Source organism: Onychostoma macrolepis, chromosome 05 (assembly GCF_012432095.1).
Source record: "Onychostoma macrolepis isolate SWU-2019 chromosome 05, ASM1243209v1, whole genome shotgun sequence".
NCBI classification, from domain to species: domain Eukaryota; kingdom Metazoa; phylum Chordata; class Actinopteri; order Cypriniformes; family Cyprinidae; genus Onychostoma; species Onychostoma macrolepis.
In genome coordinates this window covers 30596959-30620513 of record NC_081159.1, presented here as the reverse complement: position 1 = coordinate 30620513, position 23555 = coordinate 30596959, and the positions used below count along the sequence as shown (strand labels likewise).

Genomic DNA, 23555 nt, shown 5'->3' with positions numbered 1-23555 from the left:
TATTAATCTCTGTTTAGCAATGTTTTATCGTTGTTCGCTACCGTGTTGCTATGTATTCTAGTCTGCTTAAAAATAAATAAATTCTAGATAATTTACAATTACTCCAAGTTTATTGGTGTTGTTCTCTTATTTAAATTATAATTTATATAACTAAAAAAAATAATAATTAATTAGGTAAAACTGTGCTTGAATTTGTCGTATCATCCTATGCAGTGCGTGCAGTGAAGTGATATAGCTCATTATAGTCTACTATAGGGTATTTTAGTAATTTAAATAACTTATCTTAAAACATTTTATTATAACATTACACCTCCCAAATATGTATTTATTTCCTTTTAATTATCATTGTCATTGCAGGCTGATTTATGTTCACCAATAAGAAAAGTGATTATAGTGTAGCTTGCTTAATATGCACATGAGCTTAAAAACAACAGTACAAAAACATAGTTGATGACTAAAAATAATTTTATGACTCTAAACATTACTTTGTGAAGACAGTGGCATAATACAGTGACATACTGTACAGACCTAGCCATATCAAAACAGTAGCCATGTGCATGGGTAAATTTTAAAAATGGGTAAAAATACCAGCTGTACTTTTAGGTATACAGCGACCTTTGGCGGTTGAAGTGTTAAACAGCTTGACTGAAAAACCGGGAAATGCTGTTGGCTGTTGTAAGACAACAATTTAACCTGTTTCACAAAGTAGTATGTTTATCATGAGGTTGAATCCAGTTATTTATTAATCAGTTACTTATTAATGCTTTTCTTTACATCTTGAATAACATGACGCTTCCATAATGCAATTCTATCCAGTATAGCATTGTTCCCATAGCCTTGATTCAAAGCATTTTTTCTCTGGCATTTTTCAATGGCACATAAAATATAATGTGGCTTGGCTTGATACACAGTCTAACGTGGTCTAACGAAATCCAATTTTAAACATCTTTTACTGTTCCAATTTTTATGGCCTTCACATTTCCTATTTGGGCCAATGAAGATGAATGAAGTTATTTCAGGGTCTAGGGCTCGGTATATCAAGTTTGTACGACATATCGATATATTCTTTATAAGCGATACGATATGAGGCAATACCGTCCATATTGATATACAGTAGTTTGAAAACGAGCACATCTGAAAATATAGCGAAGGACACAGACTTGAGCTGCTGTGGAGAAAGTGCATAATACAATTGGTTCTAAACACGTGACAAAATTTATATGAAGGACTTTAAAAACTCGTAAGATACAGAAGCCTAGTTTAGTTTCAGTTTAAAACGGCTCTGACAGAAAGGCTGCGTGTGCCGCTGATTAGAGACTCTCACTGTTTAATGTGTTTGAGATGTGCTGTTTTCCTAAATGCATAACTTACATTTCACAAGTATATTCTCCATCTTTAAATGTTAGAAAGCAATGGAAATATTTCCATTTTGCTATCAGAAGTGCATGAGCCTTCTGCTTTGAGATTCACAGACTTCATTGAACGCACAGACGCTCAATGTAATAGGAGCGCAATAATTCTGACTAAAATATACATTTTGCTGAAATATTTGTAGTTGGACAATAAATGTGTCATATGTAGAATTTTAAACCTACAAGTAAGTGTATTTCTAAGATAGCACTAACTAAAGTGACTGTAATGAGGTAATCAAAACAGCCTTTTTAGTCTGTGCTTTTTTTAAAAATTATTTTCATTTTTAGTTTAGTATATTTAACTTCTGCTTTAAAAGCATTATTTTTTGTTTTTAGATTGCAATGTTACAATGTTAAAATGGAATTTTAACCCTTTTTTAAACATATATGGTTACATTCACTTTATTTGTTTATTTTTTTAAATCTAAATACAAAAGAGTAGAAATACCGAGATATATACCATATACCGCAAATCAGCCAAAAAATACAGAGATATGAATTTTTGCTCATATCGCCCAGCCCTAGGTGAGACCACCCTGATTGTAAAGAGAAACCTGATTAGCTATAGCAAGAACGTGCTACGATTGGTCAGCCAAGTGAGGCTGTTATCTGGCTCGAGTGGATGGTGGGTGGAGTATTTGTGAGTTGGTATGCATCTTGACGCTCAAAATGTTTCAAAATGCACAAACGCTTGCAGCGATTCACAAATGCACAGCGACCAATCCACAAATGCATGAAGCAATCTACAAATGCACAGGACGCGATTCACAAATGAATGCCAGGCAAAGTTGTGTTTGTGACATAAAAAGATATTTGTGAATATGTTTTATTTGCAAATCTCATTTAATTTTTTTGTGAATTTAATTCATGCTTGTGAAACTCTAAGATTTATTTGTGGATCTCATTCTATTTATTTTTCAATGTTTAATTTTTTTTTTTTTTTGGATCATAATCTATTTGGAATTACGCAACAATTCTACCCCCATAGTTTTGCATCTAACACAATGTAATTTTCAGCAATTGAGATCTGGTAGCAACAGTGCATTTTTCAGCTTTGGCGAGCGCTTTACGACAGCTTGCCTCGCGCATGAAATCACGTGCATGCCAGCAAACCACTGTGAACGCGAAACAATCCTGACGAGTCATAGAAATAGAGCGGAGGTGTCAAAGCTGTGGAGAATCCGCTTGCCAGGAAGCTACCATAACTGATGTAGATTTACAGAAATTTACTGTTGTTTTTTTAAATAAATCATTTTACATACTTATTCCCAACTCTTTATTAAGCTTCAAGTTACATCTCAAATGACAAGGGATCAACTTATAATCATGTTTATATTAACCCTAAAAGTGGCGACATACCCTGGAGGATACAAACATTTGAGAAGCTGTGGGGAGAGGCAGGGAAAGTATAGGTCTCATTTCTTGGTTTCATGTTGAAAGGATGTTTGTTGTGTGAATGTTTAGATATACTGACTTTGTTCATACAATCTTTGTTTAGCTCACGGGCAGCATTTAAAAACTGCATGGCTGCCTGTAGTGTGAAACACTCATCCTCCAATAAAAGTTGATCACATATTTACACATGATGGAGGGACCTGTTTAAAAAGCTGTTGTTCAGGATTAGTTTATTAGGTTCACTTAAAATTTTCTGAATTAAATGCATTAGGTATACCATATGTCCTCTTTTCCCTGGATATGTCCTCTTTTTGGACCTAAAAAAAATGGCTCGACGGCAGCTCTTCTTGGATGCAGGGTTGCCAAGTCCACATTTTTTCCACAGAAACGGGCTACTATTAAACTGTTGCCATGGGTTGATTTTCCCAAGTGGGTTAAAGGTTTGAAATATTGCATACATTACCTCTGACTGAAATGCTTGTATGGAAACATTTTGCATTCTACCTATGATAAGACGTTCATGTACTTTTACATTAACTGTTCCCTCCTGATGGAATGACCTGCCCAACTCAATCCAAGCAGCTGAGTCCTTAATCATTTGAGAAACAGCTGAAACATCTCTTTCATCTTCATTTGACCCTCTAACTCTAGCACTCTCTATTATAATGCTAATTCTAATTGTATCTGCTTGTTTTTTTTTGTTTTTGTTTTTTTAGACTTTAACACAAGCATTCTCTATTCTTTCTCTATTCTCTCTGTGTTTTATTTGTTATTCATTATAAATACTGACCTTCTAACACAAGCATTATCTATTCTTTTTCTGTTCTATTGACTTGTTTTATTTTTATTTAAAAATGACCCTTTAATACTAGCATTTCCAGTTTTTTTTTTCTATTCTATCTACTTGTTTTCTTTTTATTTATTCTAAAAACAAAACAAAACAAGCAAATATACACACATTAAAAAAAAAAACATATACTAAACATATATTGCTACATATACTTTTAGGCGAAACCCCGCCCACGAACCCTGTTCGTAACTTACAGTTTTTGTAATCTGTCTCTAAATGTTTGTATCTCAGGGGATACGTAGCCCTTTTAAGGATATAAATCAAGAAATAAAAACATATATATAGACTCTGATTTTGTGGCTTGTGTTTGAGAAAATCAAATCTTTTTGTAATCTTTACAAAACACATATCGTTGGAAAGGTCTGACAGTCAAGATTCCATATTTGGAGACTGTTTTGTAATAGAAGTGATATTGTGACAGAAAATTATTGATTTGTGACAGAAAACTGCATCAAAAAATTCAACATAGTTTGGGTGTAGCCCAGTGGTTATTTTTGGTATAGTGCCTAAACAAAATCTCACAGGAAGCACATTTGTTTGTGATATCAACTTCAAATTTGGAAAATGACTTGGCTAGATATATGGCTTTGATTTTATAGCAATTTAAAGTGCAACATATGTTATAAAGTATATTCATTGAAATTGGGAACATAACTTGGTTAGACATATGGCTTTGATTTTATAGCAATTTAAAGTGCAGCATATTTTATAAAGTATTTTTTTTTATATAAAACTAAAAAAAAAATGTGTATACTACATTATATTTACTGCAAACTTAAACTTCTATAACTTTTTATACTTTCTTTTTTGAAATGCTTTCACCTCAGCATTGATCTGTTTTCTTCAAAAAGAGACCAACCTTATGTCTGTATTCCAAAGTATTCAGGAGTTACATCCATGTTGTAACAGGCATTGACAAACCAATAAGAGTCCCAATAAGATAGAAAATAGCAATAAATACATTTTCTGATGTCTCTTTACGATTCTGCACATTTTAGGGTTAAAGGGGTGGCTGTTTTTTTTCTAAGCTTGATTGTGTTTATAGGGTGCAGTCTAACGTGTTAATACTTCATTTTTTTTAAAAATTCATCATTTTTCACATAATTTACCTTTATTCTACACCGTTCTGTCCCTTCTCCGATGAACAGTGATGATTTCCTGGTTTTATGAAGCCCCTCCACTAAACCGCCTAGTGCGGATGCAGAAACATCATGCCCCTCACCTCAGAATGCGCTCCGGTTTTATTGTAAACAATGACGTCTTCAATATTGCTTATAAATTTGAGCCTGATTTAGACCCAGAGAATATTAGTGAAGAGGATCCGTGCAGAACCTGTGCAAGCACGGCTCTTACAGAACGTTTCAGAATGGTATGTTTTTTTGTTTGTTGTTGTCTCATACTTTTATATACGCTGTTGCAAATGCTACTGCTTATGTTAGCTTCTAATATACTGTGCCATCCTGATTAAAGCTTTGATAAAGCAGAATACATGATTGCATTGTAGCATTTTTGTAACAGTAAGAAGTGTTTGCCAGCAAGTATTGCTCGCTACCATGGCAACCACCATGTTTAAGGCTTCTTGTAGCTATGTGAAAAATATTTTTCTGTCTATACACATTATGGGCCCTATCATACACCTGCCGCAATGCGGCGCAAGGCGCGGCGAAAGTGTTTTGCTAGTTTCAGCGCGACGCAGTTCTCATTTTCCCATCCTGCGCCGCGTTGTTTAAATAGCAAGTGCATTTGCACCCATTTGTGCGCCCATGGGCGTACTGGTCTAAAAAAGAGGTGTGTTCAGGCGCATTGTTGGTGCGTTGCTATTTTGAGGAACTGAAAATAGACTGCGCCATAGGACCAACTCAAACCTGGTCTAAAGTCAATGGCGCAATATTTTTTTGTTATTTGAGCGCGTTAGTAGAAAATGTGCCTCTGGGCGGGTCCACAACGCACGTTCACTTTGCTTATTAAACACAGGGCACACAAACATGCCAAATATTAAAATTAAAGGATTACAGTGTAAAAGAATATTATTGTGTAGGTTACATAAATATAAAAATGTCATACATGTCATAATGGATAATCATTGCATGTATCAGAATTAGCCTATCTATTTGCTCGCGCATGAGCAGATCCATTTGCTGTGTCTGTGCGCCTTAAAATTTCGTCGCTTAAATAGCGAATCCGCCAACTTGCTCTTAAAGGGAATGGCAGATGAGACTCTGATTAGTTTATTGCACGTTACGCCCAAAAAACACCCATTACTCATTAAGAGAATAGGGACAACCCGTTTAGACCATGCGCCCAGGCACGCCGACCGTTTTCCCGTCGTTAAACTAGCAAAAGTGGATTTGGACACGCCTTGAGTGCACTTGCATTCATATTAAAATATGTATGAACTTAATACATGATCTAGACTATTTATTTAGGAAAATCCTGTCATTTTAATAAATATTACATGAAATGTATTAAAAATTGTTGCTGCTCCAATTAAGCTCAGTGTGCTCTCTTTAAGCTCTTCCGCATTTAATGACTATGTAAATACTTCATAAACAAACTTTAAATATTAACTGATGGTTGTCACTTTAAGTTAAGTTAATCGATTTTCTATGGATTCTGCCAACTCAAATCTACAGACTGGCTCTGACCTTTGCCAACTAGCACCGACTTTTCTAGACTGTAAATTGGTGGAAAATCGGGGCAAACACATGTAGTGTATTCCAGCCATAAGAAACTATAGATAAGTTGACATCCATTTAAAAAGGGGTTTCATAATGAGGCTAGTTTCTGTGTTCATCTCCATGAATGAAATGTCTTATTGGCAGTGTTGGGCACGTTACTTTAAAAAAGTAATTAGTTATAGTTACTAGTTACTTCTCACAAATAGTAATTGAGTTAGTAACTGAGTTACATCATTATAAAAGTAACTAATTACCAGGGAAAGTAACTATTGCGTTCCTTTTTTTAAAATGTTCAAATGTCAAATAACTTTGGATGCCCCCAGTATTAAATATGTTAAATTAATGAAATGGACACTAAAAAGAATAAATTATTATTATAAAACATTGTACATTAATCTACACTATTTATCTACTGACACTTAGTATCAGTCAGTCAAGCATTATAATATAATATTATGATAATTTAATATTATATGATGATAGAACTTTAGTAATTAGAATAACCAAGTATGAATGCATATTTGTCATCAATATAAAACGCACTAAGGATTAATGAGCTGCTGGGTTCATGAATATTAATCACATTGTCTGCGTTCGCTCGAATTGATTTGCTGAAATCGAAACAGGGACGATAATAGGTGAGCGCTAGCCAATGAGATTATCGTTTGCGCATTAGTTCCGCCCACTACCAGAGAAACCGGCAGTTCTTAAAAGCTGAAGAATTCCAAAGGAACTTTGTTATTTTGACAGGAAAATACAACAAAGAATATCGTTTATATGTAGCGCGTCAATTCTGCATGTTATGAAAGACTCTCTTGCTCTGTATCTTTCTTTGCGTATGTGAGAGAAAGCGACGGCGAGTCGTGTGCCTTCACACTAGAGTTTATGGTACATCAAATACAGCTACACTGCGCATCCATTCAGATGAACTGAAAAATTAAATTCTAATAATATAATATAGTAACGCCACATTTTATTGTCAGTTATTTATTTATAACGCCGTTATTCCCATCACTGCTTATTGGTTTGTTTTATTTGATTTTTGAATGTGTTACTTAGCTGAAGGTGGACTAGTCTAGATGTTGCAATGTGCTTAGATGACACTTCATTATGAATATATAACTATGGAGTCAATTTAATGCCGCATATATATGCAAAAGAAAATAAAGTTTTGCAAAAGAAAATAAGTTTTGCAAAGAAAAATAAAGAATTGCAAAATAGATAAATAAAACAGAGTAAAAGCAATGATTTTGCAATACATATTTTCCATGGCCATATCTACTAATTTATTTGCAATGCAGCTTTTATTTTGCGTTTCAGTCAAGTTTGAGCTTGCGATACCGTTTTCCCTTTGCGCTTCATGTTTCTGCGCGTCTCACTTTGTGGCGCTGTTTTGACATGGGGGTGGAGTCAGGGGACGGGGGCGTGTCCAACAGGCCTGGGCATGCCTCCCTGGAAGTGACATCATCGGCCCGAGACGCAGATCACAGCTGATCCAGGCACCGTCATTGAGCAGAGGCATGCGGGCGGATCGTTTCCTTTTATTCACTAGCTTTAAAACATGCATGCTTTCGTTTTATTAACAAATGTATATGTATTAGCAGCGTTTGCTCAAGTTAAAGAAGTTGTTAATATGAACATCTGCTGTTTATTTCTCTCAATGTGTGCACACTTTTATAGCATTAAAATGTGTATTGTTTCATTTGGTTAACTAAATGTGCATTAATAGTGCTTGTTTAAAATCTCTTAACCTGTGCACAGCGCTCTTTGTTTACATTAGTTCAGAGTTACTGCTAGTTTTAATGTAAAAGAATGCAATTAACTTCACAAACTATACATCATTAAAAAGGTCTAAGACTCAAGCTTCATATCCATCTCGACTTTGTTTTTCATTTACATAACTCCTAAATTAAGTAATTAAATTAACTTACATAAATTAAGAAATGACTGTCACTGGAAGTTTAAAAAAAAGAAATGAAGCTTGAGTCTTTTTGGTTTAAATTTCTCGTGGCCACGAGATATTAATGGGTAAACAAACCAGCGTGACCATAGCAACCTGGGATTATCAGAGATGTATTTATTAATATTTTATTTTTAATTAAGAAATTATACAAAAAAAAAAACATTATTAAATTATTATATTAACACCACCACGGGGTAATTTTACCCATGGCTGTTTTTCAAATAGGCTACATAATATATTTTCAATTAAAAATATCCAAGTCTTACATTCATTGACTTTTACTAAAATTGTGTTATTTACAATCCCCTGTTTATTGTTAAAAAAATTGTTTAGATAAAACCAGAACATAAGCGCCATCAGGACAAATTTACGCATAATTCCTGTCATCACATTCAAATGAAGATGTTTTAGATGTTTATTCCTCTACTCATAAATGTTCAAACTTTGGATTAAATATTAATTTGTGTTTGCAATTTTTTATCGTTTATGGTTCGCTACTGTGTTGCTTATTTATTCCTGAAAAAAAATAAATCTGAATTATGATGTAATGAATAAAACAATTTTTATGATTACCCCAAGTTTATTGGTGTTGTTCTCTTATTCAAATGATAAATTATATAACTAAACAAATTAATTAATTAGGTGAAACTGTGCACTTGAATTTGTCATTGTACATCCTTTGCAGTGTGGTGAATTAGTATTGCTTATAATATTCTATTTAGGGTGTTTTAGTCATTTAAATAACATGGGTTATCTTGAAACATTTTATTAGCTATAATATTACAACACCCAAATATGTATTTATTTCCTTGTAATTCTCGTTGTCATTGCAGACTGGTTTATATTCATCATTAAGAAAAGTGATTAGTGTAACCTGCTTAAAAATAGCTAATTAACTTAAAACAACAGGACAAAAACATAGCTGATGACTAAAAATAATAATTTTATGACTCTAGACATTGTGAAGACAGTGGCATAATACAGTGACATACTACATTTTTAGCCATATCAAAACAGTAGTCATGGCATGGGTAAATTTGACCCGCTGGCGCTTTTAGGTATACAGCGACCTCTGGTGGTTGAAGTGTTAACCATAGGCTACGTACTGGACTGTATCGCGATGTAGACAACATTCGAATTAAGTTTATTATGAATAAATGTTACATAAAGTATAATAAAATAGGCCGACAAGAAAACATTTTTATCCATCCCACAAGTCTTGTAAGTCCATGTATTTTATTAGTATTGGTAATATTTTTATATTCGTTGTTATGTATTTGATTTATTTTCCCTTCATTTCGATCTCTTAACGTTCAGGGCTGTATAATAATAATAATAATAATAATAATAATAATAATAATAATAATAATAATAATAATAGCCTAATATACACATATATTACATAAAAAGACACGATCAACGGACTGTGGGATGGATAAATATATTTGATCAGTCTCTGATAATCCCAGGTTGCTATGGTCACGTGGGTTTGTTTATGCATGATTAAACTCATGGCCACGACATACAGTATTATCACGTTCCCACGACTTAATATCTCGTGGCCACGACAAAACTAAACCAAAATTACTTTTTAATCTTTTTTTAAACTTCCAGTGACAGTCATTTCTTAATTTATGCCAGGAGTTATGTAAATGAAAAACAAAGTTCGAGATGGATATGAAGCTTGAGTCTTAGACCTTTTTAATGATGTATATTTTGTGAAGTTAATTGCATTCTTTTACATTAAAACTAGCAGTAACTCTGAAATAATGTAAACAAAGAGCGCTGTGCACAGGTTAAGAGATTTTAAACAAGCACTATTAATGCACATTTAGTTAACCAGATGAAACAATACACATTTTAATGCTATAAAAGTGTGCACACATTGAGAGAAATAAACAGCAGATGTTCATATTAACAACTTCTTTAACTTGAGCAAACGCTGCTAATACATATACATTTGTTAATAAAGCGAAAGCATGCATGTTTTAAAGCTAGTGAATAAAGGAAACGATCCGCCCGCATGCCTCTGCTCAATGACGGTGCCTGGATCAGCTGTGATCTGCGTCTCGGGCCGATGGCGTCACTTCCAGGAGGCATGCCCAGGCCTGTTGGACACGCCCCGTCCCTGACTCCACCCCATGTCAAAACAGCGCCACAAAGTGAGACGCGCAGAAACGTGAAGCGCAAAGGAAAATGGTATCGCAAGCTCAAACTTGACTGAAACGCATAAAATAAAAGCTGCATTGCAAATAAATTAGTAGATATGGCCATGGAAAATATGTATCGCAAAATCATTGCTTTTGCTCTGTTTTATTTATCTATTTTGCAATTCTTTATTTTTATTTGCAAAACTTATTTTCTTTTTGCAATACTTCATTTTCTTTTGCAATTCTTTATTTTTCTTTGCAAAACTTATTTTCTTTTGCAAAACTTTATTTTCTTTTGCATATATATGCGGCATTAAATTGACTCCATATATAACTGATCGACTTGAATGCCTTGTTGCTTGATTTTAGTGTTCTGTTTTTTTTTTGTGATTGACTTTGTACCTTCAAAAATATATATTTTTACAATTATTCTTTAAAAATTTTCCTAAACATAAACAAGTATTTTTAATAAAACATGATGTGAGCTTAATGGGAACAGGGGTGTGCTTAAAGGGTACAAAAATGTACCCATTAAGCACAGCCAGACTTTTTGAATTTAACGAGGTATATCTTAATTGAATTGCTTTTGTCATTTAAAATAAAATTAAATATTTTTGTGTGAGAGATTCATATTTTTATTTTAACATAACATTTTGTATTGAAACCAATATCATGTGCACTAAATATGTCTCAAAGTAGATTTTGGTGAGCTTAATAGGTACGTTTACCCTACATCATTGGAAAGGTCTAACACTTCTAAATAGATATTTTACCATTTTTTGTTGTTACAAATTATGTAGTAACAGTAATAGATTCATTTATGACAAGAGTGCACCAAGAGTCTATGATAAATCTACATCAGAACAGGAGTTCTGACCTTTGTCACAAAAAGTCTTCAATTCCTTGCCTTTTTCCCTATCACATGTTTTAGCAATCATCATAAGTTATATACCATTTGGAAAGCTTAAAATCTCAAAATTCATCTTGTGTAAACCATTTTGGAATTGGACATTGCGTGACCATAGAAATGGTACTTCAAAATGTTTTAGCGGTCTCCTCCCCCTTAACGGGGGTGTCATATTGCAAAATGTATTATGGTCTTTTAGAATCAAAACTTTGTATAATCTTAACAAAATACATATCGTTGGAAAGGTCTGAGTCTCAAGATTATTTTGTTATAGATGTAATATTGAGTGAGAAATTGATACATTTGTGACAGAAATGCATAAAAAAAATAAAAAAATTCAATGGAGTTTGGATGGCACCCGGTGGCTGTTTTTGGTATAACGCCTAAACAAAATTGCATATGAACCTCAATTTTTTTTAATATCAACTTCAAATTTGGAACACAATTTATGTAGACATATGGCTTTCATTTTATAGCAATTTTAAATATTTATTTTATAGAAAATAAAAGAAAAACAGTATAATACATTTTCTTTACAGTTAATTTAAACTTCTATAACTTTTTAATACTTTAATTTTATTAAAAGATTTCACTTATGTAATAATCTGCTAATTGTCTTCTTTAAAAAGAGGCCAACCTTAGGTCTGTATTCAAAAGCATTCATGAATTATAATAATTTAAGTTTGGATAGTACACTTTTTCATGAATGTTCAAAAATTGGGGTGACAGTTAAGGGATCAACAAAACCCAGATCAACAAATCCTTGATTAGCTCTAAACTTTGTTTAATTTAATCCTGGTTGGTGCAACCCACCCAATATCTCCATTTCCACTGAACTTTCAGAGTCGTAACCTTGCAGATATTGTTTGTGCTCAAACAGCAAGATTACACACTAACTAAACTCAAAAAAGTGAAATCACAATCAACCACCCCTTTAAATACCTGATAGCAATATCTGGCAACACTTTTGGGTAGTCAGCTGGGTAGGTGCACAGCAATGTAATGCTCACCTATGAGGAAAGAAAATACAACAAAATTAAATGATGAGGAACAAATAATGTTTTAATGTATTTTAATGTATTTCACATACTTACAGCAGGGTTCTCCATCTTCAGCTTGATGCTGAATTGGGGCCTGATGCTGGGGGGATTATGAGCTGTGCCCTCCACATAAGCTCTGAGCTCTGCATGTGAAAGCTCATCCACTTGTAACTCTTCTTCACTCGGAAACATACTTAATAGCAGCTCTATCTCTGCAAATTGTGCATCTGCTTCCTCTGAGCAAGTCATATTCTGAGCATTTGTGTATCAAGCTCAAATCCAGTGTGCTTGTGGAATCCTAGTTCACAAATTTCTGCCAAGACAACAAAAACACAATTATTGGATGCAATGGATGCAAGCATAAGTCATAGTTTTCATGTGATGTCACACGCAGCAGGAGGCTGGGTGTTACTATACACTTTTTACTTGAACCATGGCTACGGACGGCAATCAACGAGATTAGCTGAGGGCAGTCGGTACAGAGTTGAAAATGAACACATCAAGTCGGACACTTTCTGCTCCCAGTAGTGTTTGTGTGCTGTTTGCATACTCTATCACAGATGAAGTGAATTAAATGCAATATTTGTCAAATACTCAGACGTTTCAGAAACGTTTTCATGAGCAACAGAAACACTTTTTAATAGTGCTGTCAATCGATTAAAAAAATTAATTGCATTAATCACAGTCATGGACTGTGATTAATCATGATTAATCACAAATTTAAAATACTAGGATTTACATACAACTGTGTTGAAATAAAGAAATGCATGACAAGCTAGTTTAAGGAAACAGAACCTTTCACACTTCCGCCAGGTATGAGACATAATTAATTTTTCTTTTAATTTATTTGATCATTATTCTTTTTATTCAGTCATTATGAGCCTTTATACTGGCAATAAAACGTTAACCAAGCCACATCGCTTCAATCCCAGTATACATTTACCCAACTATTATGAAAAGTATTTCTAAATAAATACAACAAAACATTTTCTTGCGACCTTACGTGAAGTATTATGATAAAATGCATTATGAAGAAGAATTGGACCTGTTCTACAGGTGCATTAGAGGTAATATTAGCATCATGCTTCATAATTCAATTTATGATATTAGTAGTACACTTTTACTCAGAACTCACTTTAAACCACCATCGAGTGTTTGTAATAACTTCTTTTTACCTTTTACCTACTTCTTTGGGTACCCTAGCAACCACATAGCAACACCCTAGCAACCACCCAAAGTACCCTAGCAACCACATAGTAACACCCTAGCAACCACCCTGAGTACCCTAGCAACCACATAGCAACACCTTAGCAAACACCCAGATTACCCTAGCAACCGCATAGCAACAACCTAGCAACCACCCTAGGTACCCTATCAACGGCCCTAGCAATCATCCTGGGTACCCTAACAACCACCCCGAGTGCCCTAGCAACTGCCTAGCATTGCCGTGGAAAACACTCAATGCCGACCTAGCAACCGAGTGCTGAGTTTTGCCACTGCAAGCACCACTCACATTTTCTTCAGGAAATGTACATTCTAGTTAGGTTGGCTTGAGAGAGCCAACCTACTGATCTGCTACTTAAGCTTATTATTAAGTTGGCTTGAGAAAGCCAACTTACTGAAATCCGTCTTAAACTTATTATTATTAGTGGTGCTTGCCAAAGGCAAGGCATCACTATCTTGCATACTTATTATTTTTCTGCTTATTCTTCTTCTGGACAAAACTTCGGTTCGCTACTCCTCCTGCACCGTTTGTCACAGACCTATGAATGAGGTGTCAAATCGACCAGCTCATTGAGGAGAGGTGTGCTATATCTTTTCTAAGCGATCGGACCTACGATATTCGCACAGCGGACGAAAAAGCGGGCAAAAAAGTCCCATTGACTTACAATGGCGGAATGTTCGTGAATTTGAATCTCAACTGTCACTTTCTCACACACACACACACACACACGCAGACCCTTAAGAAGCCCTTCTCTCTCTCTCTCTCTCTCTCTCTCTGTAACTCACACACACTCATTTGACTCATCTTTTAAGGAACCAATAAATAATGACCTATGATCTTCATAGCCACACCTAGCAACCACTTACAGCACTCTAGCAACCACCCCATAGACCTCCATTGAAAACAGATCAAAAAGGATATCTTTGGATAAAAGTGTCATATAAACATGCAGGTTTTGCTCTTTTGACTCGTGATCGCAAACAGGACTTTCCTCATGCATGCTACACATACTAGCAGTGAATAGCTACATGCTAATAGTGATTAGCTAAGTGTTAAATCAGGCTAGAAACATACAAATAACTATAAAACTACATAGTAATGATGTGTGACAACTAACAACTGCTTAGCAACACGATAGTAACCACCCAGTTATAGAGGTGTGCTATATCTTTTATAAGTAATTGAGTGTACGATGTTCGTCTGATGGATGAAAAAAATTGGGCGAAAAAGTCCCATAGACTTAACATTGGCACAAAATTAGTGAGATTATATCTTTGGATCAGGAGGTCACAGAGACTTGGGGAGGGCTCTTTTGACTCGGCCTATCAAGAAACCCATAAGTACTGACATGACAACTTCATAGCTATGCCCTAGCAACCACTTACAGCACCCTAGCAACCGTAAAGGACATTAACAAACAATTTTCCAGCACCAAAACATTGTAGAAACATGGCGTTGGGCTCAGTGGATTCAGACTGTCAAATAGTCTTTAAATATCATCCCATCAAACTCATCTATCTATCTAAACTGTATGGCCACACCATAGCTACCATTTAGAGTACCTTAGCAACTGAACAAACACATGAATAAGCAATTTCTCAGCACCAGAAAGTGGTATAGATATGGGGTGGCCTCTTTTGTTGAGGCTGAAAAACCAGTCTGTAAGTATCACCATGGCGACTGTGCAGCTACACCCTAGCAACCATATAGAGAACCCTAGCAACCGTATAGCAACATAAAGAAGCCATATCTCAGCTCCACAACATCATACAGACATGGAGTTGGCTCTCTACAATCGCGGAACACTGTAGTATCTGCCCAGCGCGAGTTTTGCCACTGCAAGCACCACTCACATTTTCTTCAGGAAATGTACATTCTAGTTAGTGGTGCTTGCCAAAGAGCAAGGCATCACTATTATTCTCTTGCATACTTATTATTATTATTCTGCTTCTTCTTCTTATTCTTCTTCTGGACAAAACTTGATTCGCTACTCCTCCTGCACCGTTTGTCACAGACCCATGAATGAGGTGTCAAATCGACCAGCTCATTGAGGAGAGGTGTGCTATATCTTTTCTAAGCGATCGGACCTACGATATTCGCACAGCGGACGAAAAAGCGGGCAAAAAGTCCCATTGACTTACAATGGCGGAATGTTCGTGAATTTGAATCTCAACTGTCACTTTCTCACACACACACACACACACACACGCAGACCCTTAAGAAGCCCTTCTCTCTCTCTCTGTAACTCACACACACTCATTTGACTCATCTTTTAAGGAACCAATAAATAATGACCTATGACCTTCATAGCCACACCTAGCAACCACTTACAGCACTCTAGCAACCACCCCATAGACCTCCATTGAAAACAGATCAAAAGGATATCTTTGGATAAAAGTGTCATATAAACATGCAGGTTTTGCTCTTTTGACTCGTGATCGCAAACAGGACTTTCCTCATGCATGCTACACATACTAGCAGTGAATAGCTACATGCTAATAGTGATTAGCTAAGTGTTAAATCAGGCTAGAAACATACAAATAACTATAAAACTACATAGTAATGATGTGTGACAACTAACAACTGCTTAGCAACACGATAGTAACCACCCAGTTATAGAGGTGTGCTATATCTTTTATAAGTAATTGAGTGTACGATGTTCGTCTGATGGATGAAAAAAATTGGGCGAAAAAGTCCCATAGACTTAACATTGGCACAAAATTAGTGAGATTATATCTTTGGATCAGGAGGTCACAGAGACTTGGGGGAGGGCTCTTTTGACTCGGCCTATCAAGAAACCCATAAGTACTGACATGACAACTTCATACCTATGCCCTAGCAACCACTTACAGCACCCTAGCAACCGTAAAAGGACATTAACAAACAATTTTCCAGCACCAAAACATTGTAGAAACATGGCGTTGGGCTCAGTGGATTCAGACTGTCCAATAGTCTTTAAATACCATTCCATAAACTGTATAGTCACACCATAGCAACCAATTAGAGTACCTTAGCAACTGAACAAACACATGAATAAGCAATTTCTCAGCACCAGAAAATTGTATAGATATGGGGGTGGCCTCTTTTGTTGAGGCTGAAAAACCAGTCTGTAAGTATCACCATGGCGACTGTGCAGCTACACCCTAGCAACCACATAGAGAATCCTAGCAACCGTATATCTACATAAAGAAGTCATATCTCAGCTCCATAACATCATACAGACATGGGAGTTGGCTCTCTACAATCGCGCGGAACACTGTAGTATCTGCCCAGCGCCGAGTTTTGCCACTGCAAGCACCACTCACATTTTCTTCAGGAAATGTACATTCTAGTTAGTGGTGCTTGCCAAAGGCAAGGCATCACTATTGTTATCTTGCATACTTATTATTATTCTGCTGCTTCTTCTTATTCTTCTTCTGGACAAAAATTTCGATTCGCTACTCCTCCTGCACCGTTTGTCACAGACCCATGAAAGAGGTGTCAATTCGACCGGCTCATTGAGGAGATATGGGCTATATCTTTTTTAAGCGATCGGACCTACGATGTTCACACAGCGGACGAAAAAGCGGGCAAAAAATCCCATTGACTTACAATGGTGGAATGTTCGTGAATTTGAATCTCAACTGTCACTTTCTCACACACACACACACACGCAGGCCCTTAGAGCCCCTTCTCTCTCTCTCTCTCTCTGTAACTCACACACACACACACACACACACGCACAAGCAGGCCCTTAAGAGCCCCTTCTCTCTCTCTCTCTCTGTAACTCACACACACACACACACACACACACACGCACAAGCAGGCCCTTAAGAGCCCCTTCTCTCTCTCTCTCTCTGTAACTCACACACACACACACACACACACGCACAAGCAGGCCCTTAAGAGCCCCTTCTCTCTCTCTCTCTCTGTAACTCACACACACACACACACACACACACACACACACACGCACAAGCAGGCCCTTAAGAGCCCCTTCTCTCTCTCTCTCTCTGTAACTCACACACACACACACACACACACACGCACAAGCAGGCCCTTAAGAGCCCCTTCTCTCTCTCTCTCTCTCTGTAACTCACACACACTCATTTGACTCCTCTTTTAAGTAACCAATATGTAATGACCTATGACCTTCATAGCCACACCCTAGCAACCACTTACAGCACCCTAGCAACCACCCCATAGACCTCCATTGAAAACAGATCAAAAGGGATATCTTTGGATAAAAGTGTCATATAAACATGCAGGTTTTGCTCTTTTGACTCGTGATCGCAAACAGGACTTTCCTCATGCATGCTACACATGCTAGCAGTGAATAGCTACATGCTAATAGTGATTAGCTAAGTGTTAAATCAGACTAAGAACATACGAATAACTCTATAAATCTACATAGTAATGATGTGTGACAACTACCAACCGTTTAGCAATACGCTTAGTAACCTCCCAGTTATAGAGGTGTGCTATATCTTTTATAAGTAATTGAGTGTACGATGTTCGTCTGGTGGATGAAAAAATTTGGGCGAAAAAGTCCCATAGACTTAACATTGGCACAAAATTAGTGAGATTATATCTTTGGATCAGGAGGTCACAGAGACTTGGGGGAGGGCTCTTTTGACTCGGCCTATCAAGAAACCCATAAGTACTGACATGACAACTTCATACCTATGCCCTAGCAACCACTTACAGCACCCTAGCAACCGTAAAAGGACATTAACAAACAATTTTCCAGCACCAAAACATTGTAGAAACATGGCGTTGGGCTCAGTGGATTCAGACTGTCAAATAGTCTTTAAATATCATGCCATAAACTGTATGGGCACACCATAGCAACCAATTAGAGTACCTTAGCAACTGAACAAACTCATGAATAAGCAATTTCTCAGCACCAGAAAATGGTATAGATATGGGGGTGGCCTCTTTTGTTTGGGCTAAAAAAACAGTCTGTAAGTATCACCACAGCGACTGTGCAGCTACAACCTAGCAACCATATAGAGCACCCTAGCAACCGTATAGCAACATAAAGAAGCCATATCTCAGCTCCACAACATCATACAGACATGGGAGTTGGTCCTTCATGCTGAAGGCTCTACTGATGGCCTAGTGCCGAGTTTTGCCACTGCAAGCACCACTCACATTTTCTTCAGGAAATGTACATTCTAGTATTGTTATTACTATTCGCCCTGACAAAACTTCGGTTCGCTACTCCTCCTGCACCATTTGTCATAGACCCATGAATGAGGTGTCAAATCGACCGGCTCATTGAAGAGAGGTGTGCTATATCTTTTCTAAGCTATCAGGCATACGATGATCGTACACCATGCAAAAAATGGGGGGGGGGGAAATCCCATAGACTTAACATTGGCACAAAATTAGTAAGATTATATCTTTGGATCAGGAGGTCACAGAGACTTGGGGGAGGGCTCTTTTGACTCGGTCTATCAAGCAGCCAATAAGTACTGACATGACAACTTCATAGCTATGCCCTAGCAACCACTTACAGCACCCTAGCAACCGTAAAAGGACATTAATAAACAATTTTTCAGCACCATAACATTGTAGAAACATGGGGTTGGGCTGTGTTGATTCAGACTGTCAAATAGTCTTTAAATATCATGCCATAAACTGTATGGCCACACCATAGCAACCATTTAGAGTACCTTAGCAACTGAACAAACATAATGAATAAGCAATTTCTTAGCACCAGAAATTGGTATAGATATGGGGGTGGCCTCTTTTGTTTTGGCTGAGAAACCAGTCTGTAAGTATCACCATGGCGACTGTGTAGTTACACCCTAGCAACCACATAGAGAACCTTAGCAACTGTATAGCAACGTAAAGAAGCCATATCTCAGCTCCACAACATCGTACAGACATGGGTGTTGACTCTCTACAATCATGCAGAACACTGTATTATCTGCCCAGCGCCGAGTTTTGCCACAGCAAGCACCACTCAAATTTTCTTCAGGAAATGTACATTCTAGTTATTATTCTTTTTCTGAGACTAAAATTTCTGACTGCTACTCCTCCTAGAGCTTTAACTCTACAAACTCATCCCAGATCTTCAGACTGATCTCGCCGGGTGTGCTATATCTTTTCTAACTGATTGGACTTATAGTTTTCATAAAACTGAAGATTAAAATCATAAAATCCCATTGACTTAACATTACGGAATGTTCAAATGAGCCAAGACAATTCAAACTCTAACTGTCAAAATACTAATTTTAAACTCCCAGAATCCTTTGAGACTCAATCAAGCTTCCCTTCTATGTACTATTTCTAATCCATTCAAACTCATCTATCTAATATTTCTAATCTTTCTATCTATCCTAGCAACATACTAACCATGCTAGAAAAATGCTAGCGACATGCTAGTCACTTGCTAGTCATGCTAGCAAGATGCTAGTCACTTGCTAATCATGCTAGCAACATGCTAGTAACATGTTAATCATGTTAGAAACATGCTAACGACATGCTAGTCACTTGCTAGTCATGCTAGCAAGATGCTAGTCACTTGCTAATCATGCTAGCAATATGCTAGCAACATGCTAATCATGCTAGAAAAATGCTAGCAACATGCTAGTCACTTGCTAATCATGCTAGTAACATGCTAATCATGCTATCAACCTTTTTCTGGTTTTTACCTTTTAACAACCAGTAAATGAATACTTAACTAGCCTATTTCAAACTGAAAACCTTTAAACTTCAAGCTTTCACAACTGCTTTAAACATTCAGGCTAGGCTTTCTCAAGCCAACCTAAAGTTTGTCTCGACAAACTTTTTAATCTAGTTAGGTTGGCTTGAGAGAGCCAACCTACTGATCTGCTACTTAAGCTTATTATTATTATTATTATTATTATTCTTAGACTAAATTTCTGAATGCATCTCCTCCTAGAGCTTTCAAGCTAGAATCACCAAACTCAGCCCAGCTGTTCAGACTGATCTCACTTAGTGTGCTTAGTGCTATATCTTTTCTAAAACTGAAGATTAAAAATCATAAAATCCCATTGATTTACCATTACGGAATGTTCAAATGAGCCAAGACAATTCAAACTCCAACTGTCAAAATACAAATTTTAAACTCCCAGAATCATTTGAGACTCAATCAAGCTTCCCCTTCTATGTACTATTTCTAATCCATTCAAACTCATCTATCTAATATTTCTAATCTTTCTATCTATCCTAGCAACATACTAACCATGCTAGAAACATGCTAGCGACATGCTAATCACTTGCTAGTCATGATAGCAACATGCCAGTAGCATGCTAATCATGTTAGAAACATGCTAGCGACTTGCTAGTTATGCTAGCAACATGCTAGTCACTTGCTAGTTATGCTAGCAAGATGCTAGTCACTTGCTACTCATGCTAGCAAGATGGTAGTCACTTGCTAATCATGCTAGCAACATGCTAGTAACATGCTAATCATGTTAGAAACATGCTAGTCAAGCTAACAAGATGGTAGTCACTTGCTAATCATGCTAGCAACATGCTAGTAACATGCTAATCATGTTAGAAACATGCTAGCGACTTGCTAGTCATGCTAGCAACATGCTAGTCACTTGCTAGTTATGCTAGCAACATGCTAGTAACATGCTAATCATGTTAGAAACATGCTAGCGACTTGCTAGTCATGCTAGCAACATGCTAGTCACTTGCTAGTTATGCTAGCAAGATGCTAGTCACTTGCTACTCATGCTAGCAACATGCTAGTAGCATGCTAATCATGTTAGAAACACGCTAGTCATGCTAGCAACATGCTAGTAGCATGCTAATCATGTTAGAAACATGCTAGTCACTTGCTAGTCATGCTAGCAACAGGGTAGTAGCATGCTAATCATGTTAGAAACATGCTAGCGACATGTTAGTCATGCTAGCAACATGCCAGTAGCATGCTAATCATGTTAGAAATATGCTAGTCACTTGCTAGTCAAGCTAGCAAGATGGTAGTCACTTGCTAATCATGCTAGCAACATGCTAATCATGTTAGAAACATGCTAGCGACTTGCTAATCATGCTAGTAACATGCTAATCATGCTATCAACCTTTTTCTGGTTTTTACCTTTTATCACCAGTAAATGAATACTTAACCCTCTAAGCGCCAAAGTCGCAAAATTGCGACAAGACGTCATACTTCATTAAACAGACTGTAGTTCCTAATATGGTGTAGTATCTCATTTGTATTCCCTACCACTAGATGGCAGACATGTAGTACTTGATTCTAGACCAAAATTGTTAGAAATAGCAGAGCAAGTGAGCTATCGTGTCATTGATGCGGAAGCAGTTCATTTCTTAGCGTCTGAGTAAATTGTGAGATTTGTGAGAGAAAATCGCCAAATGGCTAATAAAAAGTTGTACTGTGAGGACGTGTTGCAAATGTTATTCGCCTATTCTGACTCTGAAGGGGAATATTTGCCTTTGGAAATGACGATCAGCCGTCTAATGATCGCACATCTCCCGGTACATCTTTGCATGCGCAATGGCCCCGCCGTAAATGGCGAGAGTGTTCACAAAGCACCATCAAGTGATAATTTCGAGCATTGCCCAACGGGGATGAGGGTGGCAGGGGTGGACGTGGTCTTAGTGTCCATAGGAGAGGCATCGCGTTGCTGATGGTCGGCCAGACTGCAACTTTTTTTCTGATCGCGCGCGCTCAAAGGGCCACCGGCAGACAGTACAGGTGCAGTCAGTGAGGGGTAGGTCGGTGCACTGTACCATGCAATGAGAGGTACATACTCTCAAGAACTATAAACTGTCACCTAGATACCTGATTGGGCAGATAGCTGGTCAACTGATAAAAAAAAAAAGGTACATGTATTTTACTATGGCACAGTAATATAGTAATAATTTACTACTTTCTCCTGTTTTACTGTTGATTTCCTCTTTTCATGATCATTTGGAATGAGGATAAAAAGTAAAAAAAAAACAAAAAAAAAAAACATGCAAATAAGTTCAAACATCCATTCAATATCTATGATTTCCTGAATATTACTGATGAACTGATCAAAAAGTAGGCTACTGTTCACATGCGTTTTACACATAGTATAGTAATATAGTAATAATTTAGTACTTTCTCCTGTTTTATTGTTGGTTTTCTCTTTTCCTGATCATGTGGAATGAGGATAAAAAGACAAAAAAAAACTAAAAAAAACATGCAAATAAGTTCAAATATCAATTCAATATCTACTATTTCCTGAATATTATGAAATTCAAGAGGACCGCCCCCTGATGACATCATAATATGCAAATTAGATGAGTATATTTACACCCCACATAAACTTTAGGTCATGCCCAACATTTTTGTAATTTACAGTAGATCTCTATCTTTAAACCCTTTCAAGCTACAAGCTTTTGAAATCTTGATGTCAAAATCCAGCATTTTTTCAAAAAAACCCTGGCGCCTAAAGGGTTAACTAGCCTATTTCAAACTGAAAACCTTTAAACTTCAAGCTTTCACAACTGCTTTAAACATACAGGCTAGGCTTTCTCAAGCCAACCTAAAGTTTGTCTCAACAAACTTTTTAATCTAGTTACTGGTGGTGCTTGCCAAAGGCAAGGCATCACTATTGTTATCTTGCATACTTATTAGTGGTGCTTGCCAAAGGCAAGGCATCACTATTGTTATCTTGCATACTTATTATTATTCTGCTTCTTCTTCTGGACAAAACTTTGGTTCGCTACTCCTCTTGCACCGTTTGTCACAGACCCATGAATGAGGTGTCAAATCGACCAGCTCATTGAGGAGAGGTGTGCTATATCTTTTCTAAGCGATCAGACCTACGATGTTACTTTGCCAGAGCGGGCAAAAAGTCCCATTGACTTACAATGGCGGAATGTTCGTGAATTTGAATCTCAACTGTCACTTTCTCACACACACACACACACACGCAGGCCCTTAGGAACCCCTTCTCTCTCTCTCTCTCTCTCTCTCTCTCTCT

At 36.7% G+C, this 23555-nt stretch overlaps 1 protein-coding gene across 1 annotated transcript in view; it reads right to left on the bottom strand.

Moving 5' to 3' along the window:
* The window catches only part of rwdd2b (RWD domain containing 2B), a 75511-nt gene that overhangs the window by 26750 nt on the left and 25206 nt on the right, over positions 1–23555 (bottom strand). The window contains exons 2-3 of the mRNA XM_058775198.1: positions 12450–12708; positions 12298–12365 (exon numbers count right to left, since the gene is read on the bottom strand). Of these exons, the coding sequence (XP_058631181.1) occupies positions 12298–12365; positions 12450–12644 (263 nt within the window). The 5' untranslated portion in view covers positions 12645–12708. The remainder of the gene's footprint in view (positions 1–12297; positions 12366–12449; positions 12709–23555) is intronic.